The sequence below is a fragment of the Mirounga leonina genome, unplaced genomic scaffold, assembly GCF_011800145.1.
Source record: "Mirounga leonina isolate KUSES-001 unplaced genomic scaffold, KU_Mleo_1.0 Mir_127, whole genome shotgun sequence".
In the NCBI taxonomy this organism is placed as follows: Eukaryota; Metazoa; Chordata; class Mammalia; order Carnivora; family Phocidae; genus Mirounga; species Mirounga leonina.
The window spans coordinates 61604153-61630263 of NW_023270316.1; the positions used below are offsets into that span (position 1 = coordinate 61604153).

Below are 26111 nucleotides of genomic sequence, written 5' to 3' on the forward strand. Positions count from 1 at the left end.
TGTTAGCAGCTGTAGTGAGCCTCTGTTACTGATGGGAAACACAAAGGTGAACAAGAACTGTTTTGATGGGAGAAACTTTTGATGGGAAAATGATTGAAAAATCCTCATCTTAAATCACAAAAGTTCAGTCCACAAATTCTATCATATAACTATTTCTCTCTACCAGAGTTTCTCAATCTCAGCACTGTTGGTACTTTGGACCAGATAGTTCTTTGTTATAAGGGCTGTCCTGTGCATTGGTGTTTAGTAGCTTTCCTGGCTTCTACCCACTAGATACAAGTAGCACACCCTCATACACAGTGTGACAACCAAAAATAACCCCAGATATTGCCAAGTATCCCATAGGTGGGTGGGTAGGAGGCTTGGTGGGGGGTTTGTGTGTGTGCAAAATCACCCCTGGTTAAGAACTACAGCTCTAGGCTTGGTCCATATTGACAAAATCCTATTTCTAAAGCAAAAATGAATCTTTTTACTGTTAGATTGACAATTTTATTTCGACCTCTACGACTTATCATTCTGATAAGAGTTTTTCATCTGGCTCATCAAAAGAGACATCTTGAAAAGCTGGCCAGAAGGATGGTAAGCAGGCAAAATATGTTTATGATTCAGAAAATGTTTGTTTCAGGAAATACTGACAAGGGTTATAGATATCTATATAATATTCTTTATTTTTATGTCGATTTTTCATCTTACAAATTAATGATTATTTTAAACTCTTAGGTTTCAGGAAACAAACGGCGATACAAGAAGGATGGATTTGACTTAGACCTCACTTATGTTACTGGTTTGTAAAGTTTAACTGTTGATTTACTTATATTAACTTCAAATCTTTCTGGTGTGTGAGTAATTATGTGAATTTTGTTCTTGCTTTTTCTGATCCGTGTTCTTTCAAAGCATTCTTTATCCATGAAGACATGAGCCATATGGTAGCACAACATATTTGTAGTTTATCCCTGACAATGGAAAATCTGCATTGTCCTCTCAAATCAGGGCTGCTTGGTTACTGTACAGGAAATTGAATGGATTTCCAGTTGGCTCCCTTTGTTTGGTTTGGAATTTGAGTTCTACTAGTCTTTCTGGGTCGCAAGGATTTCAAAGAGACCTGTTCTCTTCCTAAAACCCTAGAGAATAAGGGCTCTCAGTTTTCTGAGTCAGGAGCACTGGAAGGCACCCTGAGAGTTTCCACCATTGCTGGAGCCCAGATCTCTCATTTTTCTTTGGTGTTTAAATAGGAAATAAATTCTCACCACCGGTCAACACAAATCTGTCCCATATGGCTGGAACCAGTTGAGTCTTAAGAACACTATGTGAGTTTAATCATCATTATATCAGATAATTTAATATGTTATCTGGATTATCCTGAGAGGTAGCTTTTCTCCCCCTGTCATTCTCAATCCAGAAAGTTCTTTTCTATGAAAAAGGAGTCTGATTATATATAAGTTAAGTTCTTATATATTGTTTCACATTTATAATGACATTCATAATAGTGACTATTTTGACTTCCAGAGCGTATTATTGCTATGTCATTCCCATCTTCAGGAAAGAAGTCTTTCTATAGGAATCCCATTAAGGTAAGGGTTATTTAACAAATGCTCACAATTCTCAGTAAACATAGACTGTGGAGTCATAAGTTTAATATTGGCCCAGAGATGGCAGTGTTCCAAAAATTTACTCTCTCAGGTAAAGAATTATAATGGATCGATAGCAATTAGTTTTTGCTGTGTAATGAACCACCAAAAAACTTAGTGACTTATAGCACCAACCATTTACTTAGTTCATGATAATGTGGTTTATGAATTTGGGTTGGGCTTAACTGGGTGGTTCTGCTGATCAGGGACAGATTTGACTAATCACAGCTGGGCTAATGCATACATCTGTGGGCAGCTACTTGGCATCTGAGGATTGGCTAGTCTAAAATGGTATAGTTGGAGGGGTGCCTGGGTGGCTCCACTGGTTGAGCATCCGACTCTTGGTTTTGGTTCAGGTCATGAGATTGAGCCCTGTGTTGGACTCCACACACTCAGCACAAAGTCTGCTTGAGGTTTTTCTCCCTCTTCCTTTGCCCCTCCCCCTGCTCACTCACATACATGTGCTCTAAATAAATAAACAAAATCTTTTAAAAAAAATAAAAAATAAATAAATGGCATGGTTGGATGGCTCCATGTGATGTCTCATGCTCCAACAGACTAATTCAGGCTTGTTCACATGGTGGCAGGGGCAAAGATCCCACAAGCAGCAAACAAAAGAATACAGAGCCCCTAATGGTCCAGGTTCAAAACTAGTATCATATGGCTTCTACCTCATTCTGTGGTACAAAGCAAATTACAATTCAGTCCAGATTCAAGGAATAGAACAGACTGCATCTCTTGATAGCAGGAATTGCAACAAATTGTGGCCATGTTTATAGTCTTATCATAGGAGAGAAGGTTGGGAATTCTTTAAAGAAAATACATGTTTTTAGGTTGAGGTCCTAAGTTATAGTGGAGGCATACTGCTTTAGATAATGTGGATTAAATTATTTCACCCTTTCATGAAGATGGCAACAAAGACAAAGAAGGAAGTCCTTGCCCCTCCCAAAGCTGAAGCCAAGGCAAAGGCTTTGAAGACTAAGAAAGTGGTGCTGAAATGCATCCACATTCACCAAAAAAAGATCCACAGGCCACCTACATTTCAACAGCCCAAGACACTGTGTCTCTGAAGGCAGCCCAAATATCCTCAAAAGAAAGCCCCCAGGAGAAACAAGCAAGGTTGACCACTATGCCATCATCAATTCCCCCTGACTACTGAGTCAGCCATGAAGAAAATAGAAACAATAACACACTTGTGTTCACTGTGGATGTCAAAGCCAACAAGCACCAGATCAAACAGGCTGTGAAGAAGCTCTATGACATTGATGTGGCAAAGGTCAACTCCCTGATCAGGCCTGATAGAAGAAGACCTATATTTCACTGACTCCTGACTATGATGCTTTGGTTGTTGCCAACACAACTGAGATCATCTAAACTGAATCCAGCTGGCTAAATCTAATTTTTTTACCATAATAAATTAATTAATTCAAACATAAAATATTTAATATGAAATTCCAGTTAAAAGCCATCATTTAAGAAGTTTGCATATGTGTGTGATTGTGTATTAGTGCAATTTATATTATTAAACCAATATGATGTAATTATGTACATATATGTATATGTCTATATTTAAGTCTACATATAAACATGCATATATAATTATGCTTTTGTTGAAGCATAACAAATACTATAAATTGCACTAATCTTAATTGGATCTTGATGAAGTTATATTTAGGTATATATGTATGTAACCAACACCCCTATCAATATATAGAATATTTCTTGCTCTTTTTCAGTTAATATCCCAACACACTGGAGGTAATTATTATTCTAACATCTATTACACAGATTAGTTTTACTTTTTCTTGAATTTCACATAAGTGGAATCATATAATACATCTTTTTTGACTTTTTATGCCCCAAATCTGAGATTCATTCAGTGTTGTACAGTTCTTACAACATTTACATATTACTTGTTATAACTTTAATATTTACTGCTATCTAAAATTCTGATTAAAAGCCCAAGCATTCAGGGGCACCTGGATGGCTCAGTTGGTTAAGCGGCTGCCGTCAGCTCAAGTCATGATCTCGGGGTCCTGGGATCAAGCCCTGTGTTGGGCTCCCTGTTCAGTGGGGAGTCTGCTTCTCCCTCTGCCGCTCCCCCTGCTAGTGCTTGCACACACACACTCTCTCTCTCAAACAAATAAGTAAATAAAATCTTTATTAAAAAAAAGCCCAAGCATTCCGTTTACATACAGGAATCATACAATTGTACACCCCTTCACAAAGACATCAAAGGTGTTACATTCTATAACATCTATTTTACAGAAATTTTTAAAAAAATCAAAAGATACACCTGAAGAAACATATATTTGGCAGCCAGTAATTTTGACAGGGAGGTTGTATAAGTTACATGACTTACAATATGTGAATGAAAAATATTGCATTTTGAGTAGTCATTATGCTTTGTGTTGATAACAAAGAAAGAGTACTGGCTGTTGAAGAGTCGTGAAAAAATATTTAATGCACTTCAAAACGTTACACAAATTATTGTGGTTTCTATGCACCCCTAAACCTTTAGTCATTTAGTTCAAGTATGTCACTAAAGTGATACATTAATTCTTCCAGTACAATGTATATTTCATTCTACTGACCATTGCATACTCTAGAATATATTAGAAAGAAATGTGTAATATTCACAAATGTTCAGAAAAGCAAGAAGACCTGTGAACCTGCTTGGTTCTTTTGAGATGATCTCATGGCCACTTAATAAGTATTCATTCCACAAAATAGTAAGCTAATGTTTGAACATAATTTCCAAGATAAAACACATTTTCTCATAAATCATGAAGTCTTTTTCTCAAGCACCACAAAAGTAGACAGAAGAATTTTAGTTTGAACAGATTTCTTAGACTGTGCTTAACCTGGTATTTCAGCTTAGTTTCTAAGACTTCAGAAGGACCAGATTTTGAATTACAGACAGTCTCCAATTAAAAAGTTTTGGCTTTTGGATTCTTTCCATGATTTGGCCCATTGACTGATGAATGGATAAAGAAGATGTGAGAGATACACACACACACACACACACACACACACACACACACCCTCTGGAATATTACTCAGTCATCAAAAATAATGAAATCTTGCCATTTGCAACAATGTGGATAGAACTAGAGTGTATTATGCTAAGTGAAATAAGTCAGAGAAAGACAAATATATGATTTCACTTATATTTGGAATTTAAGAAACAAAGCAGATGAACATAGGGAAAGGGAAGGAAAAATAAGATAAAAACAGAGAGAGGTAAACCATAAGAGACTCTATAGTTAAAAGAACAAACTGAGGGTTGCTGGAGGGGTTGTGGGGTGGGGGATGGGCTAAATGGGTGATGAGCATTAAAGAGGCCTCTTGTTGGGATAAGCACTGGGTGTTATATATAAGTGATGGATCACTAAATTCTACTCCTAAAACCAATACTACACATATGTTAACTAACTTAAATTTAAAAAATAAAAAATGCTCGACTTTACAACAGTATGAAAGTGATAAGCATTCAATAAACCTCATACTTTGAAGTTTGAATTTTGATCTTTTCCCAAGCTAGTGATCTGTGGTGCGATATTTTCATCAGCTGCAGTTCCCAGTCAGCCCCCTGATCGTGCGGGTGAACAGTTGATACCCTGACAACCATTGTGTCTTTAGAGCCACTCTGGTTTTTCCCACTCAGTACAGTATTCAATACATTACATGAGACATTCAACACTTTATTACAAAATAGGCTTCCTATTAGATGATTTTGTTCAGCTGTAGGCCAATGTAAATGTTTTGAGCACAATTAAGGTAGGCTAGGCTAAGCTATGATGTTGGGTAGGTTAGGAGTATTAAATGCATTTTTTACTTTTAATATTTTCAACCTAAAGTGGGTTTGTTGGGACCTAACCCTGTGGTAAGTCAAGGAATATATGTACTCAGAAAGAAACTGCTTTGAGAAAGATTAACTCAATCATTACCAATTGAAAAAAAGTATCCACTGTTTTCATCTCTTATACAAACAGAAAAATAAAACATTTCCCCCCATGGAATAATATTATATATACTGTACTACAGTATATATCATATATTAAATAACAGTTATATAATAAATTGATATTACTATATTAGTATATTTCCCTCTTAGACTAGTACATGTTTAAATATATAATATATATATTGCATAGTATATACTTTTATATAATATACAATTACATATAAATTATATATAGTATATTTTATTCTATTTATAAATATATATTGCATATATATTTATGTATACTCATCTCTTAGAAACACAAAAATATAAAATTTTCCCCTTAGAATAATATATGTGTATTTATATAGAATATATATTATACTACACAATATAGGATATATAATTACATATACAAATTATGGAGTTAATACAATATATTTAGTATATGTTATGTATTATATATAAATATACATTTCAATTATAGACATATATAAATTCATCTTTTATAAAAGACACAGAAAAGGGGCACCTGGGTGGCTCAGTTGGTTAAGTGACTGCCTTCAGCTCAGGTCATGATCCTGGAGTCCCGGGATCGAGTCCCGCATCGGGCTCCCTGCTCGGCAGGGAGTCTGCTTCTCCCTCTCCCACTCCCCCCTCTTGTGCTCTTTCTCTCACTCTCTCTCTCAAATAAATAAATAAAATCTTTAAAAAAATAAAAATAAAAATAAAAGACACAGAAAAATATAACCTTTTCCCTTTAGAATAATACATGTATATTTATATATAGTTATATAACTATAGTAATAGTTATATATATATACTATAATTAAACATGTATATATTAACATGTACCTATAATCAAATTTGTTTAATATATACAGTATATAGTTTATATAAGTGTATATTTTTAGTTTATACATTATGTAATTATGTTACAAATTCTATAAATTTATAAATTATAAATTAGTTTATATATATATAAAATATGTATATATATAAATATGTATATTACATATACTAGTTTCTATATAATCATATAACATGTATGTTATATATTATTTTATATAATATGTATTATATTGCATGCTATATTATATATATTATTTTATGGTATATACTATATTACATATAAACTATTATTCAAAGGGGATAAATTTTATATTTTCCTGTTTGTAAGAGATAAATATAGGTAATGTATATTTATAAGTAATATGGAACTAAAACGAAACCATATAATTCATATGGCAAAATGTTGAAACTCTGACCAAAATCTGAAAACTGCTAGGCTGTCAGAAAAAGACAAGACAAAAAGCTTTCTTGCATATCTACAAACTAAATGTGATACTCTCTAAAGGTTTAAAAATTGTAATTGTTACTTCCATTTAAAAACTCTAATTCTAGGGGCGCCTGGGTGGCTCAGTCATTAAGCGTCTGCCTTTGGCTCAGGTCATGATCCCAGGGTCCTGGGATGGAGCCCCGCATCAGGCTCCCTGCTCCGCGGGAGGCCTGTTTCTCCCTCTCCCACTCCCCCTGCTTGTGTTCCTCCTCTCGCTGTCTCTCTCTTGCTGTCAAATAAATAAATAAAATAAAAAAACAAAAACAAAACTCTAATTCTAGGGGCACCTGGGTGACTCGGTTAAGTGTCTTACTCTTGGTTGGCTCAGGTCATGATCTCAGGGTCCTGGGATTGAGCCCTGGGTCAGATTCTGGGCTTATTGAGGAATTGGCCTGAGGATTCTCTCCTTCTCCCTCTGCCCCTCCCACCACTCATGCATATGCACACGCTCTCTCTCTCTCCCTCTCTCAAATAAATAAAATCTTTTTAAAAGATAAGAACGCTAATTCTAAATTAAAAAAAACTACACACAAACAACTAATTTAACCAGAGGCCCCGCCCCCCCCCAAAATCGGTACTAAGCAAGACCCAGAACAGCTGATAATTCACAGTTCTCTATGAACAACTCTTTTAGGATTTATCCCATAAAGTACTTTATTTTACAATCTGCTTAATCTTATAGAACTAATTTTGTCCACTTTATTACATTAAAATTTCATACAGTGTAAAACTAGAACTGTATGTAAATATTGCATCTAAGACTTCTGTAGCATTGTCATTTTTTTCTATAGATGATTCTCAGAATGTCCCCAGTTCTACTGGTATTGGATCCTACTCATTCTTTTGTCTCCTGGCAGTTAGAATTGCTGCTTCCAAGGCCTGTATTTTCACTGCCTTCAGAAGGTGAATCTTTCTCAGCTTGAGACAGATGAGGTTCATCTATTTGATTATTTTCGTTAGAAGTCTCTTCATTCATAGTTAAAGTCTCCCAGTCTTTCAACATTGAGTATGATCTTTATTTCCTTTCTTTGTTTGATCTTCTTTTTCTAGCTCCTTTAGGTGTGGTTAAACTGTGTTTTGAGACTTTTCTACTTGACGTGGGCCTGTATTGCTATAAACTTCCCTTTTAGGAGAGCTTTTTGCTGCATCCCAAAGATTTTGGACTATTGTGTTTCATATTCATTTGACTCCATGTATCTTTTGATTTCCTCTTTGATTTCTTGATTGACCCATTCATTGTTTAGTAGCATGTTTTGTAATCTCCATGTATTTGTTATCTTTCCAGATTTCTTCTTCTTGTTGATTTCTAGTTTCATAGTTGTAGTCAGAAAAGATGCATGGTATGACTTGGATCTTTGTGAATTTGTTGAGACTTGTTTTGTGACCTAATTTGTTCTCTGTTCTAGAGAATGTTCCATGTGCACTTGAAAAGAATGTGTATTCTGCTGTTTCAGGATGGAATGTTCTGAATGTATCTGTTAATTCCATATGGCCCCATGTGTTATTCAAAGCCATTGTTTCCTTGATGATTTTCTGTTTGGATGACCTGTCCATTGTAAGTGGGGTGTTAAAGTCCCCTACTACTATTGTATTACTATACTTCCTTTATGTTTGTTACTTCCTTTATGTTTGTTATTAGCTGCTTTAGGTATTTAGGTGCTCCCATGTTGGTGTATAAATATTTACAATTATTATATATTCTTGTTGGATTGCTCCATTTATGATTATATAGTGCCCTTCTTTGTCTCTTGTTACAGTCTTTGTTTTAAACTCTATTTTGTTTGACATAAGTATTGCTACCCCAGATTTCTTTTGACATCCATTTGCATGCATTCTCCATCCCTTCACTTTCAATGTGCATGTGTCTTTAGGTTTGCAGTGAGTCTCTTGTAGGCAGCATATAGATGGGTCTTGGGTTGTTTTTTTTTTTTTCTTTCCATTCCATCACCTTATATCTTTTGATTGAAGCAGTTAGTCCATTTACATTCAGAGTAATTATTGATGGATATGTATTTGTCATTTTGTTACTTGTTTTATGGTTGTTTTTGTAGTTCTTCTCTGTTCCTTTCTTCCCTTACTCTCTTCTCTCACAATTAGTTGGCTTTCTTTAGTGATATACTTGGATTCCTTTCTCTTTATTCTTTGCATATCTATTACCAGTTTTTGATTTGTGGTTATCATTAGGCTTATCTGTAACATCTTCTGCATATAACAGACCATATTGAGTTGATGATCACTTAAGTTTGAATGCATTCTTTACACCTCTCCACACCCCATTTTAGGTATATAGTGTCATAATTTACTTTTATTTTCTGAGTATCCTCACTGATTTTTGTAGATATACTTACTGTAATTGCTTTTGTGCTTCCTACTTTTCTTACTTCTATTTATGGTCTTCTACAAGAGTCCCCTTTTGCATTTTTTTTGTAGGGTTCATTTAGTGGTGATGAATTTCTTTAATTTTTGTTTGTCTTGGAAACTCTATCCCTCCTTGCTGGATAACCTTGCTGGATAGAGTATTCTTGGCTGCAGATTTTTTCCTTCCAGCACTTTGAATATATCATGCCATTCCCTTCTGGTCTGCAGAGTTTCTGCTAAAAAGTCAACTCATAACCCAATGGGGTTTCCCTTATATATAATTGCTTTCTTTTCTCTTGCTACTTTTAAAATTCTCTCGTTATCACTACTTTTTGCTATTCTATTTTTAATTATTAGTTTTTAAATTTAATTTAATTTTATTATGTTATGTTAGTCACCATACAATATATCATTATTTTTTGATGTAGTGAACCATGATTCATTGGTTTCGTATAACACCCGGTGCTCCATGCAGTACGTGCCCTCCTTAATACCCATCACTGGGCTAACCCATCCCCCTAACCCCCTCCCCTTTAAAACCCTCAGTTTGTTTCTCAGAGCCTGTAGACTCTCATGGTTCGTCTCCCCCTCCGATATCCCCCCCTTCATTTTTCCCTTCCTTCTCCTAATATCCACCATGCTATTCCTTATGTTCCATAAATAAGTGAAACCATATGATAATTGACTTTCTCTGCTTGACTCATTTCACTTAGCATAATCTCTTCCAGTCCCATCCACGTTGATGTAAAAGTTGGGTATTCATCCTGTCTGATGGCTGAATAATATTCCTTTGTATATATGGACCACATCTTCTTTATCCATTCATCTGTTGAAGGGCATCTCAGCTGTTTCCACAGTTTGGCTATTGTGGACATTGCTGCTGTGAACATTGGGGTGCATATGGCCCTTCTTTTCACTACATCTGTGTCTTTGGGTTAAATACCCAGTAGTGCAATTGCTGGGTCTTAGGGTAGCTCTATTTTTAATTTTTTGAGGCACCTCCACACTTGTTTTCCAAAGTGGCTGTACCAACTTGCATTCCCACCAACAGTGTAAGATGGTTCCTTTTTCTCCACAATCTCTCCAACATTTGTTGTTTTTTGCCTTATCAATTTTGCCATTCTAACTGGTGTAAGTGGTATCTCAATGTGGTTTTGATTTGAACTTCCCTGATGGCTAATGATGATGAACATTTTTTCATGTGTCTGTTAGCCATTTGTTTGTCTTCTTTTGAGAAGTGTCTGTTCATGTCTTCTGCCCATTTTTTGACTTATTTGTTTTTTGGGTGTTGAGTTTGAGAAGTTCTTTATAGATCTTGGAAATCAGCCCTTTGTCTGTAGTGTCATTTGCAAATGTCTTCTCCCATTCTGTGGATTGCCTCTTTGTTTTGTTGACTGTTTCCTTTGCTGTGCAGAAGCTTTTCATCTTGATGAAGTCCCAAAAGTTCATTTTTGCTTTTGCTTCACTAGCCTTTGGAGATGTATCTTGAAAGAAGTTGCTGTGGTCGATGTTGAAGAGGTTACTGCCTATGTTCTCCTCTAGGATTTTGATGGATTCCTGTCTCACATTGAGGTCATTCATCCACTTTGAGTTTATCTTTGTGAATGGTGTTAGAGAATGGTCGAGTTTCATTCTTCTGTATATAGCTGTCCAATTTTCCCAGCACCATTTATTGAAGAGACCGTCTTTTTTCCATTGCATATTTTTTCCTGCTTTATCGAAGATTATTTGACCATAGAGTTGAGGGTCCATATCTGGGCTCTCTATTCTGTTCCATTGGTCTATATGTCTGTTTTTGTGCCAGTACCATGCTGTCTTGGTGATCACTGCTTTGTAATATAGCTTGAAATCAGGCAACGTGATGCCCCCAGCTTTGTTTTTCTTTTTCAGCATTTCCTTGGCCAATTCAGGGTCTTTACAGATTCCATACAAATTTTAGGATTGTTTGTTCCAGCACTTTGAAAAATGCCATTGGTATTTTGATTGGGATGGCGTTGAAGGTATAGATTGCTCTGGGTAGCATAGACATTTTAACAGTGTTTATTCTTCTGATACATGAGCATGGAATGTTTTTCCATCTTTTTGTGTCTTTTTCCATTTCTTTCATGAGTGTTCTGGGGTTCCTAGAGTATAGATCCTTTACCTCTTTGGTTAGGTTTATTCTGAGGTATCTTATGGTTTTGGTGCTATTGTAAATGGAATCGTTTCTCTAATTTCTCTTTCTACAGTTGCATTGTTTATCATTTTAATTACTATGTGTCTTGGGGTGGACCTCCTTGGGTTGATTTTGTTGAGGGGGATCTCTATGCCTCCTGGATCTGGGTTTCTGTTTCCTCCACAGATTTGAAAGGTTTTCAGTGTAATTTCTTCAAATAAGTTTTCTACCCCCTTTCCCCTCTCTTCTCCTTCTGCAATCCCTGTAATGTGAATGTTATTATGCTTGATGGAATCACTGAGTTCCCTATGTTTATTCTCACTTTGCATAATTTTTTCCTCTTACCTGTTCAGCTTGATTACTTTGAATTACTCTGTCCTCCAGGTAGCTGTTTTCTTCTTCTTCTTCCTCTAGCCTACTCTTTATTCCATCTAGTGTATTTTTAATTCCATTTATTGTGTGCTTCATCTCTGATGGGTTTATTTTACCTTTTTGTTTTAAGGGTCTCACTGATGTCCTCCACTCTTTTCTCAAGTTCACTGAGTATCTTTATGACCATTACTTTAAATTCTGCATTGAGCATATTACTTATGTCCATTTTGTTTAGGCGTCTTGCTGTGATTTTGTCCTGTTCTTTCATTTGGGACATATTCCTCTGTCTCCTCATTTTGTCCTACTCTGTTTCTGTATGTTACAGAGCAGCTACATGTCCTGCTCTTGAAAATAATGGCCTTATGAAGAAAAGGTTCTTTAGTGCCCTGCAGTTTAGTGTCCCCTGTTCACCAGAACCTGGTACTTCAGGAGTGTCTCCTATGTGTGTTGTGTGCACCCTGCTGATGTGTCTTGGCCACTTTTTCCTTCAGTCATCTGCAGTGGTTCTCTTTGCCTGTTGTGGACAGTGTTTGTTCTCTGTGGTGTTAGTCACCAGTCTGGGGCCACCTTGGGCTTGAGTTAAGTCAGACCAGACATTTGCCAGAGATGCAGTAGCACCAAACTAGGGTGCTTTGGCTGTTTGTCCCCTGAAGTGCTTTCATTGATGGACCAGGTCAGCAATGAGACCAGCTGTCTGCCTCCAGCCTACTGCTAGGTCTGCTGTTTGATTCTTGTCTATGGTTATCTTTCCCTCTCCCCAGGGCAGGAGTTACTTTGGAGTGATGCCTGTTGGAGTTGTTTGCATACTTCCAGGCTTGTGGCACCAATCTGGATGGACTCTGGCAAAGAGCATATTGGAGGGGACAGTGGTGTTAGCAAGTTAGGTAGTATCAGAGCTGTGTTGGTCCTGCAGGTGGCCATTTGTTTATGATGGGGGAAGGGGGCAGGGAATGGCACCTGCCAGGTCTTTTGTTGCTGGAGGAGTCTCCTAGCAATCTCTGTCCCACTGGGGCTTGCTCTGAGATGAATAAACAACTCTCTCTCCCATATACCCCAGACATTGTACAAACTTCTGCTCCTGTGCTGTATCTCAGCAGGACTGGGTTTTTTTTGGTTTTTTTTTTTTTTTTTTTTTTTTTTTTTGCTATCTCTTTAAGAGCAGGGACCCAGATTCCTCTCATCCAATGACTCTCCTAAAGCTGAACCTGCTGAATTTTGAAATGCCAGGTCTTAAGCCCCACTGGTTGTAAGAACTCACAAAATTTGGCTCCTCTGGTTTTCAAAGCCAAATATTATGGGAGTTTGTCTTCCCTATATGGGCTCCATGATGTGAGGGTTTGTTTCTCTCCCCTTTCCATGCCTGCAGCACCCTCCCTCCTGCAGGCAATTGTATGGGTCTCTTTAGCTCCAGATCATGTCTCTGCCCTTACTACCCTCTTTGATGTGGCCTCTTCTCTACATTTAGTTGTGGAGTTTGTTCTGCCAGTCTCCATGTCATTTTTTGCATTATTTACACTGATGCATTACTTAGTTTTATCTGTGTGAGGAGATGAGCTTAAGGTCCTCCTAATCTGCCATCTTCCCCAGAAGTATCTTTGACATTATTTTAAATGGTATTTTAATATTTTCTTATTGGCTGCTGATATATGGGAATATAATTGATTTTTGTATATATATTCAGTACACTTCATAAATTCATACATTAAACAGACACATCAAAAGATGCTCAACATCACTCATCATCAGGGAAATGCAAATCGAAAGCACAATAAGATATCACCTCACACCTGTCAGATTGGCTAAAATCAACAATACAAGAAACAACAGGTGTTGGTGAGGATGAAACAAAAAGGAACCCTTGTGTACTGCTGGTGGGAATGCAAACTGGGTGCAACCACTGTGGAAAACAGTGTGGAAGTTCCTCAAAAATAAAACAATAGACATATTCTGTGATCCAGGAATCACACTACTGGATATTTACCCAAAGAAAACAAAGACACGAATTCAAAATGATATATGCACCCTTTATGTTTATTGCAGGATTATTTGCAATGGCCAAACTATGGAAGCAATTCAAGCATCCATCAATAGATGGATAAAAAAGATGTCATATATATTTTTCAAAGGAATATTAGTCAACCATAAAAAATGAAATCTTGCCATTTGCAACATGAATGGATCTAGAGACTATCATGTGAAGCAAAATAAGCCAGTCAGAGAAAGACAATTACCATATGATTTTAGTTATGTAGAATTTAAGGAACAAAACAAATGAACAAAGGGAAAAAAAGAGTCAAATAAAAAAACCAGACTCTTAATTATAGAGAATACACAGGTTGTTACCAGAGGGGAGGTGAATGGGGGGATGGGTGAAACAGATGAAGAAGAAAGAATATTAAGAGTACACTCATCTTGGGCGCCTGGGTGGCTCAGTCGGTTAAGCGACTGCCTTCGGCTCAGGTCATGATCCTGGAGTCCCGGGATCGAGTCCCGCATCAGGCTCCCTGCTCGGTGGGGGGTCTGCTTCTCCCTCTGACCCTCCTCCCTCTCATGCTCTCTCTATCTCATTCTCTCTCTCAAATAAATAAATAAAATTAAAAAAAAAAAAAAGAATACACTCATCTTGATGAGCACTGAGTAATATATGGAACTGTTGAACCACTATTTTGTACACCTGAAACTAATATAATACTATATTAACGATACTGGAATTAAAAATAAAACACTGGAATGAATAAATGATCACAAAAAAATTATTTCATAAATTCATTTTAATAAGTTGTATATTCCTTGGGCTTTTTATGTATATAATCATGTAGTTACTACTTTCTTAACTTTGTATACTTTTTTTTTCTTTATTGAATTGTCTAGGACCTCCACTGTAGAGTTGAATAGTAGTAAGAACACTCTTTGCTTGTTCCCAAACTTAAATGGAAAGAATTAGAAATTCTACTATTAGAATGTGTTTTCTAGAGGCTTTTTGTAGCTATTCTTTACCAGATTAAGAAACTTTTATTTATTTCTAGTTTAGTAGGAGTTGAATCATGAAATGGTGAATTTATCAGATATTTTTTCTGTGTGTATGGAGATAATCAAAGGTTTTCCTGTTATTTTCAAATGTGAAGTCAACCTTTTTTATTCCTGAAATAAACCCCCTTTGGTCTTAATGTGTTATTTATATATCACTACTTTCTATTTGCTAATATTTTATTTACAACTTCTTGTATATGTTGATGAGAGATATTGACCTTCACTGTTCTTTTTTTTTTTTTTACTGAAGTGTAGTTGACACATACAATGTTACTTTAGTTTCAGGTATACAACATAGTGATTTGACAAATCTATATGTCATACTATGATCATTACAAGTGTAGTTAAATTTCTGTCACCATAAAATACTAGTATAATACCATTGGCTATATTCCCTATGCTGTACCTATTATCCCCATGACTAACTCATTCCATAAATGGAAGCCTGTATCTCCCATTCCCCTTCATGTATTTTGTCTATCCCTGCGCCCCTCTCCCCCTTGGGAAACATCAGTTTGTTCTGTGTATTTATGGGTCTGGCTCTGCTTTTTGTTTGTTCATTTTGTTTATTAGATTCAAAACATAAGTAAAATCATATGGTATTTGTCTTTCTCAGTCTGACTTACTTCACTAAGTATAATACCTTCTAGGTTCATCCATGTTGTTGCAAATGGCAGGATATCATTCTTTTTTATGGCTCAGTAATATTCTTTGTATATATATACCACCTCTTCTTTAGCCATTCATCTGTTGATGGACACTTGGATTATTTCCATATCTTGGCTATTGTAAATAATGCAATAAACATAGAGGTACAGATATCTTTGTGAATGAGTATTTCTGTTTTCTTTAGGTAACCCAGTAGTGAAATTGCTGGATCATATGGTAACTCTATTTTTAATTCTTTTGAGAAACCTCTGTACTCTTTTCCACAGTGGTTGCACAAATTTGCATTCCTACCACCAGTGCACAAGTGTTTCTTTTTCTCCACATCCTCACCAATACTTATTTCTTGTCTTTGATTTTAGCCATTCTGATGGGTATAAAGTGATAGCTCATTGTGGTTTTGATTTGCATTTCTTTTTCATCTTTTCATGTGTCTGTTGGCCATCTCTATGTCTTCTTTGGAAAAATGTCTATTCAGGTTTTCTGCCCATTTTTAATTGAATCTTTTTTTTTTGTATTGAGTTGTAAAAGTCCTTTATATATTTTGAGTATTAATCCCTTATCAGATATATCATTTGCAAATATCTTCTTCCATTCACAAGGTGGCTTTTTGGTTTTGTTAGTGGTTTCCTTCACCATACAAAAATGTCTTATTTTGGAGTAGTCCCAATAGTTTATATTTACTTTTGTTTCCCTTGCCTGAGGACACATATCTAGAAAGATGTTGCTATGGCTGATGTCAAACAGCTTACTGCCTATGTTTTCTGTCTCACATTTAGGTCTTTAATCCAGTGTGTTTATTTTTGAGTATTGTGTAAGAAACTGGTCATTTCATTGTTTTACATATAGCTGTCCAGTTTTCTCAGCATCACTTGTTGAAGAGACTGTCTTTTCCCCAGTATATAGTCTTTTTTTTTTTTTAAGATTTTATTTTTATTTATTTGAGAGAGAGAGAGAGAGAAACAGCATGAGAGGGGATAGGGTCAGAGGGAGAAGCAGGCTCCCCGCTGAGCTGGGAGCCCGATGCGGGACTCGATCCCGGGACTCCAGGTTCATGACCTGAGCTGAAGGCAGTCGCCTAACCAACTGAGCCACCCAGGCGCCCCCCCCCAGTATATAGTCTTGCCTCCTTTATCCTATCCCTATAAGTGTGGGTTTATTTCTGGGCTCTCTAATCTGTTCTATGTGTCCATTTATGTGCCGGTACTATACTATTTTGATTACTACAGCTTTGTAGTATATCTTGTAATCTGGTTTGTCTTCAATTTCTTTCATCAGCATTTTATAGTTTTTTTTTAAAGATTTTATTTATTTATTTGAGAGAGAGAATGAGAGACGGAGAGCACGAGAGGGAAGAGGGTCAGAGGCAGAAGCAGACCCCCCGCTGAGCAGGGAGCCCGATGTGGGACTCGATCCCGGGACTCCAGGATCATGACCTGAGCCGAAGGCAGTCGCTTAACCAACTGAGCCACCCAGGCGCCCCCAGCATTCTATAGTTTTTAGAGCACTGATCTTTCACCTCCTTTGTTAAGTTCATTTCTAGGTATTTTATTCTTTTTTCTGCAATTATAGATAGAATTGTTTTCTCTTTCTACTACTTCATTATTAGTGTACAAAAAACCCAATCAATTTCTGTGTATTTTGTATCCTGCAACTTTACTGAATTCATATATTCTAATAGTTTTTTGATTGGGGTTTTAGGGTTTTCTCTGTATAGTATCATGTAATCTGCAAATAGTGATAGTAACTTCTTCCTTACCAATTTGGATGCCTTTTTTTTTTCTTGTCTGATTGCTGTGGTTAGAGCTTCCATGAGTATGTTGAATAAAAGTGGTAAAAGTGGACATCCTTGTCTTGTTTCTGATCTTAGAGGGAAAGTTCTCAGTTTTTCACCATTAAGTGTGATGTTAGCTCTGAGTTTGTCATATATGACCTTTACTATGTTGAGGTATGTTCTTTCTAAACCCATTTTTTTTGGAGAGCTTTATCATGAATGGATGTTGAATTTTGTCATGAACTTTTTCTGCATCTGTTAAGATGATCATATGGTTTTTATACTTCATTTTGTTGACTTGGGGTGATTGCCTTACAAATATTTAGCCATTCTTGCAACCTGGAATAAATCCCACTTGATCATGGTGAATGTTCCTTTTAATGTATTGTTGAGTGTGGTTTGCTAATATTTTGTTGAGAATTTTTCCTTCTATGTTCTTCAGTGATAATGTTCTGTAGTTTTGTTTTTTGTAGTGTGTTTGTTTTGGTATCAGGGTAATGCTGGCCTCAGAGACTGTATTTTTTTTTAATTTTTTTATTGTTATGTTAATCACCATACATTACATCATTAGTTTTAGATGTAGTGTTCCATGATTCATTGTTTGTGCATAACCCCAGTGCTCCATGCAGAATGTGCCCTCTTTAATACCCATCACCAGGCTAACCCATCCTACCACCCCCCTCCCCTCTAGAACCCTCAGTTTGTTTTTCAGAGTCCATCGTCTCTCATGGTTCATCTCCCCCTTCTATTTCCCCCCTTCACTCTCCCCCTCCTGCTATCTTCTTCTTTTTTTTTTTCTTAACATATATTGCATTATTTGTTTCAGAGGTACAGATCTGAGATTCAACAGTCTTGCACAATTCACAGTGCTTACCAGAGCACATACGCTCCCCAGTGTCTATCACCCAGTCACCCCATCCCTCCCACCCTACCCCCCACTCCAGCAACCCTCAGTTTGTTTCCTGAGATTAAAAATTCCTCATATCAGTGAGGTCATATGATACATGTTTTTCTCTGTTTGACTTATTTCGCTCAGCATAACACCCTCCAGTTCCATCCACGTCATTGCAAATGGCAAGATCTCATTCCTTTTGATGGCTGCATAATATTCCATTGTATATATATACCACTTCTTCTTTATCCATTCACCTGTCGATGGACATCTTGGCTCTTTCCACAGTTTGGCTATTGTGGACATTGCTGCTATAAACATCAGGGTGCACGTACCCCTTCGGATCCCTACATTTGTATCTTTGGGGTAAATACCCAGTAGTGCAATTGCTGGATCATATGGTAGCTCCATTTTCAACTTTTTGAGGAACCTCCATACTGTTTTCCAGAGTGGCTGCACCAGCTTGCATTCCTACCAACAGTGTAGGAGGGTTCCCCTTTCTCCGCATCCCCGCCAACATCTGTCATTTCCTGACTTGTTAATTTTAGCCATTCTGACTGGTGTGAGGTGGTATCTCATTGAGGTTTTGATTTGGATTTCCCTGATGCCGAGTGATGTTGAGCACTTTTTCATGTGTCTGTTGGCCATTTGGATGTCTTCTTTGGAAAAATGTCTGTTCATGTCTTCTGCCCATTTCTTGATTGGATTCTTTGTTCTTTGGGTGTTGAGTTTGATAAGTTCTTTAGGGATTTTGGATACTAGCCCTTTATCTGATATGTCATTTGCAAATATCTTCTCCCATTCTGTCGGTTGTCTTTTGGTTTTGTTGACTGTTTCCTTTGCTTTGCAAAAGCTTTTTATCTTGATGACGTCCCAATAGTTCATTTTTGCCCTTGCTTCCCTTGCCTTTGGTGATGTTTCTAGGAAGAAGTTGCTGCAGCTGAGGTCGAAGAGATTGCTGCCTGTGTTCTCCTTTAGGATTTGGATGGACTCCTGTCTCACATTTAGGTCTTTCAACCATTTTGAGTCTATTTTTGTGTGTGGTGTAAGGAAATGGTCCAGTTTCATTCTTCTGCATGTGGCTGTCCAATTTTCCCAACACCATTTGTTGAAGAGACTGTCTTTTTTCCATTGGACATTCTTTCCTGCTTTGTCAAAGATGAGTTGACCATAGAGTTGAGGGTCCATATCTGGGCTCTCTATTCTGTTCCATTGATCTATGTGTCTGTTTTTGTGCCAGTACCATACTGTCTTGATGATGACAGCTTTGTAATAGAGCTGGAAGTCCGGAATTGTGATGCCACCAGCTTTGTTTTTCTTTTTCAACATTCCTCTGGCTATTTGGAGTCTTTTCTGGTTCCATACAAATTTTAGGATTATTTGTTCCATTTCTTTGAAAAAAAGTGGATGGTATTTTGATGGGGATTGCATTGAATGTGTAGATAGCTCTAGGTAGCATTGACATCTTCACAGTATTTGTTCTTCCAATCCATGAGCATGGAACGTTTTTCCATTTCTTTGTGTCTTCCTCAATTTCTTTCATGAGTATTTTATACTTTTCTGAGTACAGATCCTTTGCCTCTTTGGTTAGATTTATTCCTAGGTATCTTATGGTTTTGGGTGCAATTGTAAATGGGATTGACTCCTTAATTTCTCTTTCTTCTGTCTTGTTGTTGGTGTATAGGATCAGAGACTGTATTTTAAAGGTATACTTCTTTTATCTTTTTGGAATAGATTGAAGATATTAGGTATTACTCTTTAAATATTTGGTAAATTCACCTTTGAATCTGTCTGGTCCTGGAATTTGTTGGGAGTTTTTTGATTAACAATTCAATTCTGTGAGCAGTAATTTGGTTTTCAAATTTGTATTTCTTCCTGATTCAGTTTAGGAAGATTGTATGTTTCTAGGAGTTCATCTATATTTTCTAGGTTATCCAATTTGTTGGCATATAATTTTTTGTAGTATTCTATTATAATCCTTTGTATCTCTATGGTGTTCTTTGTTACCTCTTTTGTTTCTGGTTTCATTTGGTTCCTTTTTTTTTTTTTCCCTTGATCAGTCTGGCTAAAGATTTATTGACTTTTTTACATTTTGAAAGAACCAGTTCTTTGTTTCATTGGTCTTTTCTATTCTTAAAGACTCTATTTCATTCATTTATGCTCTGATTTTTATTAAATCTTTCCATCTTCTAATTTTGGGCTTTATTTTTCTTTTTCTAGTTTTTTTAAGGTGTAAGTTTAGACAGAGGTTTTTCTTATTTCTTCAGGTCGGCTGGTATCTCTATAAATACCCTCTTAGGACTCTCTGGGTCTCAAAGATTTTGGACTATTGTGTTTTCATTTTCATTTGTCTCCATAGATTTTTTAATTTGCTCTTCATTTTCCTTGTTGACTCATTTGTTGTTTAGTAGCATGTTGTTTAGCCTCCACCTATTTTGTTTTCCTTTTTTTTTTCCTGTGATTGATTTCTATTTCACCCCATTGTGATAAGAAAATATACGTGATATGATTCAACCTTTTTAAATTTATTGAGACTTGTTTTTTAGCCTACTATGTGATCTATCCTGGAAAACATTCCATGTGCATATAAAAAGAATGTGTATTCTGTTGTTTTTGTGTGGCATGTTCTGTATTTATCTGTTAGGTCCATCTGACCTACTGTGTTGTTAAAAGACACTGTTTCCTTATTGATATTCTGCCTGTATGATCTATCTATTAATGTAAGTGTTGTGTTAAAGTCCCCTACTATTATTGTATTACTCTTTCTTCCTTTATGGCTATTAATATTTGCTGTAACTATTTAGGTACTCCATTGTTGGGTGCATAGATATTTATAATTGTTATATCATCTTGTTCAATTGACTCCTTGATCGTTATGCAATGCTCTTCTTTTTCTCTTGTAAGTCTTTAAGGTCTACTTTGTGTGATGTAACTATTGTTACCTTGGGTTGTTTTTTTTTTCCCACTTCCTTTTGCATGAAATATCTTTTCCATCCATTCACTTTCAGTCTGAGTGTGTCCTTATATCTGAAGTGAGTGTCTTGTAGGCAACATACAGATAGGTTTTGTTTTTTATCCATTCTGCCACCCTATGCCTTTTGATTGGAGCATTTAGAGCACTTATATTTAAGTAATTGTTTTCAGTATGTACTTATTGTCATTTTGATTGTTTTCTGGTTGTTTTTGTGGTTCTTCTCTGTTATTTCTTCTCCTGTTCTCTTTCCTTGTGATTATAACTTTCTGGAGTGTTATGCTTGGCTTTTTTTCTTTTTTTGTATATCTATTATAAGTTTTTTTTTAAATTTTGTTATGTTAATCACCATACATTACATCATTAGTTTTTGATATAGTGTTCCATGATTCATTGTTTGCGTATAACACCCAATGCTCCATGCAGAACATGCCCTCTTTAATACCCATCACCAGGCTAGCCCATCCTCCCACCCCCCTCCCCTCTAGACCCCTCAGTTTGTTTTTCAGAGTCCATCATCTCTCACGGTTCATCTCCCCCTCCGATTTCCCCCCCTTCGTTCTGTCCCTCCTGCTATCTTCTTTTTTTTTTTTTTTAACATATATTGTGTTATTTGTTTCAGAGGTACAGATCTGTGATTCAACAGTCTTGCACAATTCACAGTGCTCACCATAGCACATACCCTCCCCAATGTCTATCACCCAGCCACCCCATCCCTCCCACCCCCCACCACTCCAGCAACCCTTAGTTTGTTTCCTGAGATTAAGAATTCTTCATATCAGTGAGGTCATATGATGCATATCTTTCTCTGATTGACTTATTTCGCTCAGCATAACACCCTCCAGCTCCATCCACATCGTTGCAAATGGCAAGATCTCATTCCTTTTGATGGCTGCATTATATTCCATTGTATAGCAATACAAGCCTTTTTCAAGAAACAAGAAAGGTCTCAAATACACAACTTAACCCTACACCTAAAGGAGCTGGAGAAAGACCAGCAAATAAAGCCTAAACCCAGGAGGAGAAGAGAAATAATAAAGATCAGAGCAGAAATCAATGAAATAGAAACCAGAAAAACAGTAGAACAGATAAACGAAACTAGGAGCTGGTTTTTTGAAAGAATTAACAAGATTGACAAACCCCTGGCCAGGCTTATCAAAAAGAAAAGAGAAAGGCCCCAAATAAATAAAATCATGAATGAAAGAGGACAGATCACAACCAACATCTATTTTAAGTTTTGGGTTTGTGTTTACCATGAGGTTTATATATGGCATTCTAAGTGTACATCAGTCTATATTAAGTTGATGGTCATTTAAGTTCGAACACATTCTAAAAGAACTTTTTAAATCCTTCCTCCATGTTTTATGTATATGTTGTCATATTTTACATCTTTATTTATAATTTTCTTCTAATTAAGGCCTTCTCTCTTTCACTTTAAGAAGTCCCTTTAACATTTCTTGTCAGGCTAGTTGAGTGGTGATGAACTCCTTTAGCTTTTGTTAGTCTATGAAACTCTATCTCTCCTTCAATTCTAAATAAAAACCTTGCTGGGTAGAGTATTCTTGGTTGCAGGTTTTTTTCCTAGCAGCACTTTGAATATGTCATGCCACTGTCTTCTGGGCTACAATTTCTGCTGAAAATTCAGCTAATAACCTTATAGGGTTTCCCTTGTATGTAAATTTTTGCTTCTCTCTGGCAGCCTTTAATATTCTCTTTAACATTTGACATTTTAATTATTCTGTGTGTGTGGCCCTGCTTGGGTTCATCTTGCTTGGAACTCTGTGCTTCCTGAAACTGGATGTTACTTCTTCCCCAGGTTAGGGAAGTTTTCAGGTATTATTTCTTCAAATATGTTTTCTACTCCTTTCTCTTTTCCTTCTGGGACCCCTATAATGCGAATTCTTGCTTGCTTGATATTGTCCAAGAGATTCCTTAACCTATTCTCATATTTAAAAATTCTTTTTTCTTTTTGGTGTTCAGCTTGGGTGCTTTCCATTTCTCTATCTTCTAGATCACTGATCTGTTCTGCATTTGCTAACCTACTGTTGATGCTATCTAGTTAATTTTTCATTTCGGTTATCATATTCTTCAACTCTGATTTGTTCCTTTTTTTTTTTTCCATCTCTCTGTTGAAGTTATCCCTGAGGTCTTCCACTTTTATCTCCAGTCCAATGAGCATTTTTATGATCATAACTTTAAACTCTTTATCAGGCATATTGCTTATCTCTGTTTCATTTAGTCTTTTTCTGAGGTTTTTGTCTTGTTCTGTTATTTGAAGCATAGTCCTCTGTCTCCCCATTTTGCTTGATTTTCTGTATTTGTTACTATGAATTAGAGCAGCTACTTATCCTAAACTTGAAAGAATGGTCTTGTGTATGGTCATCCCCTGGGTACACTGTGTGTGCCTGGTAAATTGGAGGGGCTGGATAGAGTTGTAGCTTGTGTGATCTGTGGGTCCTGGAGCACTCCACACGGGGGCTGCCCTGGTGGGATGGCCACAGCTGAAGTGTGTCTGGGTCAGGTCATTCGCTGTCCACATAGAGAGTACCCTGGTAGGACAGTTGACCACGATCTAAGTGGAGGGGGAGCATAAACTCAACAGCCTGTCCAATCTGGAGAGATTTCTAGGAGCTTCCCCACCATTTGGTAGAGTTCTAGGGATAAATTTTTTTTTTTAATATCCTAGTTGCCCTTTTAAACCATGGCTTATTTTCTTGCCCCAAGGCAGATGAATCTCTTCCTGGACTCTCAGTACTGTGCCTCCCCATTGTAGTTCACAGTGTCAGGGGTGGGGGTTCCCTTAATTACTGTGTCTGCCTCTCTCTTGCTGTTCTCTATGTGGTTTCTTTATCTTTTGTTATGCAGAAGCTGTTCAGTCATCCCTCAGTTCTTCAGGAGGAACTATTCTATTAATATTTGTAGATTTGGTGTGGCCTTGGAGAAGGTGAGTTTAGGGTCTTCCTACATCACCACTGTGGAATGGAATCTCAGTTTTCCTTATCAACTGCTCTATAATGACCTTACCTGGGGTATCTGGAGTAACTCCTATCTGCTCCACATCTTTTCATCCTTTATTAGGCTAGCCTGGGTGTGTTCTTATGTGATGGCAAAAGGCAAGAGCTAGAGTGGAATCTTACAAGGGTTTTTGCAATTGCCTGCTTTATGTCATTCCATTGACTAAATCAATTCATGTGATAGAGCCCAATAGGGAAGGATAAAGTATTTGGATCATTCATGAAGTCATTCTACCTTATTCTAAGGCAGGGAAACTTTTCTATGCAAGCAATAAAAATGACAAACAGTAACTAGTACATATTCATAGTCTTGAGACTTGGGCAGTCAAAATCAATTTGTAAATGTTCAAAAAGGTCTTAAGGAGGAGAGTGTGAACCATATCTTATCTAGGGTATGCTATTTATAAGTAAGACAAGATTCTACTACTCCCTTGACAAATTTTGAAAAGTTTTCCAAACCTCTATTTAATGTGGAAACTACTTTATTGATTCCATAATGGGAATAGTAATGGAGTAATTTGACCAGGGTCCATTGGATGGTTTATGGCACTTCTGGACAGCCATCCTCAAATTACCAGAATCCAACTCTAGGGATAGATTATCTTTTGCCAGTATTACTTTTCAGTAGGTTGAGCTCAGAACTGTGAGTTAATTACAACTTGTCTAAATTGATTCATTTTTATCTGTAGATTTGGTGGTGATAAATATAAATTTAACAACACTTAATATTAGCTAGGGTGTTAAAAAGCCACAAACTTCATTTAACGTGTACATCAAAGCAAAGATATTCTTGGCTTCTAGAGTGTTCTCTAGACCACTGAAGTGGGTTTTTTTCAGTTCTTAACACTTATCTCCTTGGGATATTGACAAAGTTCTAATAAACCATGATCTTTTTACCATTTTTAATAAACATATTAGAAGAGGTGATAAATCATCAGTTTTCATAAAATTCATGAATCATAAACCACCCCCAAATCATATCTACTATCCATATGAATATTTATCTTCATCTTTTGCCAGAGGGCAGGCTCATGTCTGAGCTATTAGTTCAGCTACCTGGGCAGACTGAGAATTAGGCAATGGAGCTGTGTTGGTGCTTGCATGTTCAGTGATAACAACATATCCTGCACAGAGTATGCCTTTGTTGTTTTTTTTTGATGAAAGCCATCTACAAACTAATTTAAATTGAGTTTGACTAAAGGGTACAAGATTCAGATATGGGCATGATTAATTCCTGAGAGAATGCTAAGTGGTCATGTGGTTCCCCTTCACTCTAAGGAGGGAATAAATTTACAGGATTAGATTTTGAACAACAGTGGATAGTAATATGTAGAGCAAACAGTAGGATTTCATATGTGGTAAATTTGCTAATATAAATGTCAAGTGTTGCCTAGAAGTAGCAAGACTGGACATATGTGGAAATAAAGAAGCAAGCACTAAGGTGGAAGTGTCAACAAGTTTAGCCAGTGCTGCCACCACATGCAAGGAAAGAGGAGGGACCTTCATCTCCAAATCAAGGAACATGCTAAGATGGACAATCACTTCTGGTGTAAACTATTCTGTTTAGTTAACATTTTGTGAACACACAGAAGGGGTTGGCATATTTAGGACAAAGGTGGAGGTTGTTGCAAAGAGGCTTTCAAAGAGTAGACAGCATTTTTGACTTTCACATCCCAAGAAAGAGTTTCAGGAATTGTAAACTTAAGGCTATTGAGAAAAAGGAGATCTACATTACCTACAGTCCTAAAAATCTTAGTTATCTTTTAATTTTTGACTTTGGTACAATTGCATATTCTTATTCTGGTTGAGGACAAAAACTATCCATCTGGTCCCCAAAAATGTAGTTTCTTGGCAGAGTTGAACTTTCTTTTAGATGCTTTTTGTCTCTGTTCAGCTAGTTAGTTTAAGAGAGATTTGTAGTCTTCGGGTAAGCTATATAGATCAGAAAACACAGCAGTAAGTTATC

General features: G+C 36.6%; 1 protein-coding gene across 1 annotated transcript in view; it reads left to right on the forward strand.

The window, feature by feature from the left end:
* Window positions 1-26111, forward strand: part of LOC118009477 (phosphatidylinositol 3,4,5-trisphosphate 3-phosphatase TPTE2-like) — a 136022-nt gene that overhangs the window by 56981 nt on the left and 52930 nt on the right. Inside the window, exons 10-12 of the mRNA XM_035003487.1 lie at window positions 480-579; window positions 721-784; window positions 1507-1571. Of these exons, the coding sequence (XP_034859378.1) occupies window positions 480-579; window positions 721-784; window positions 1507-1571 (229 nt within the window). The remainder of the gene's footprint in view (window positions 1-479; window positions 580-720; window positions 785-1506; window positions 1572-26111) is intronic.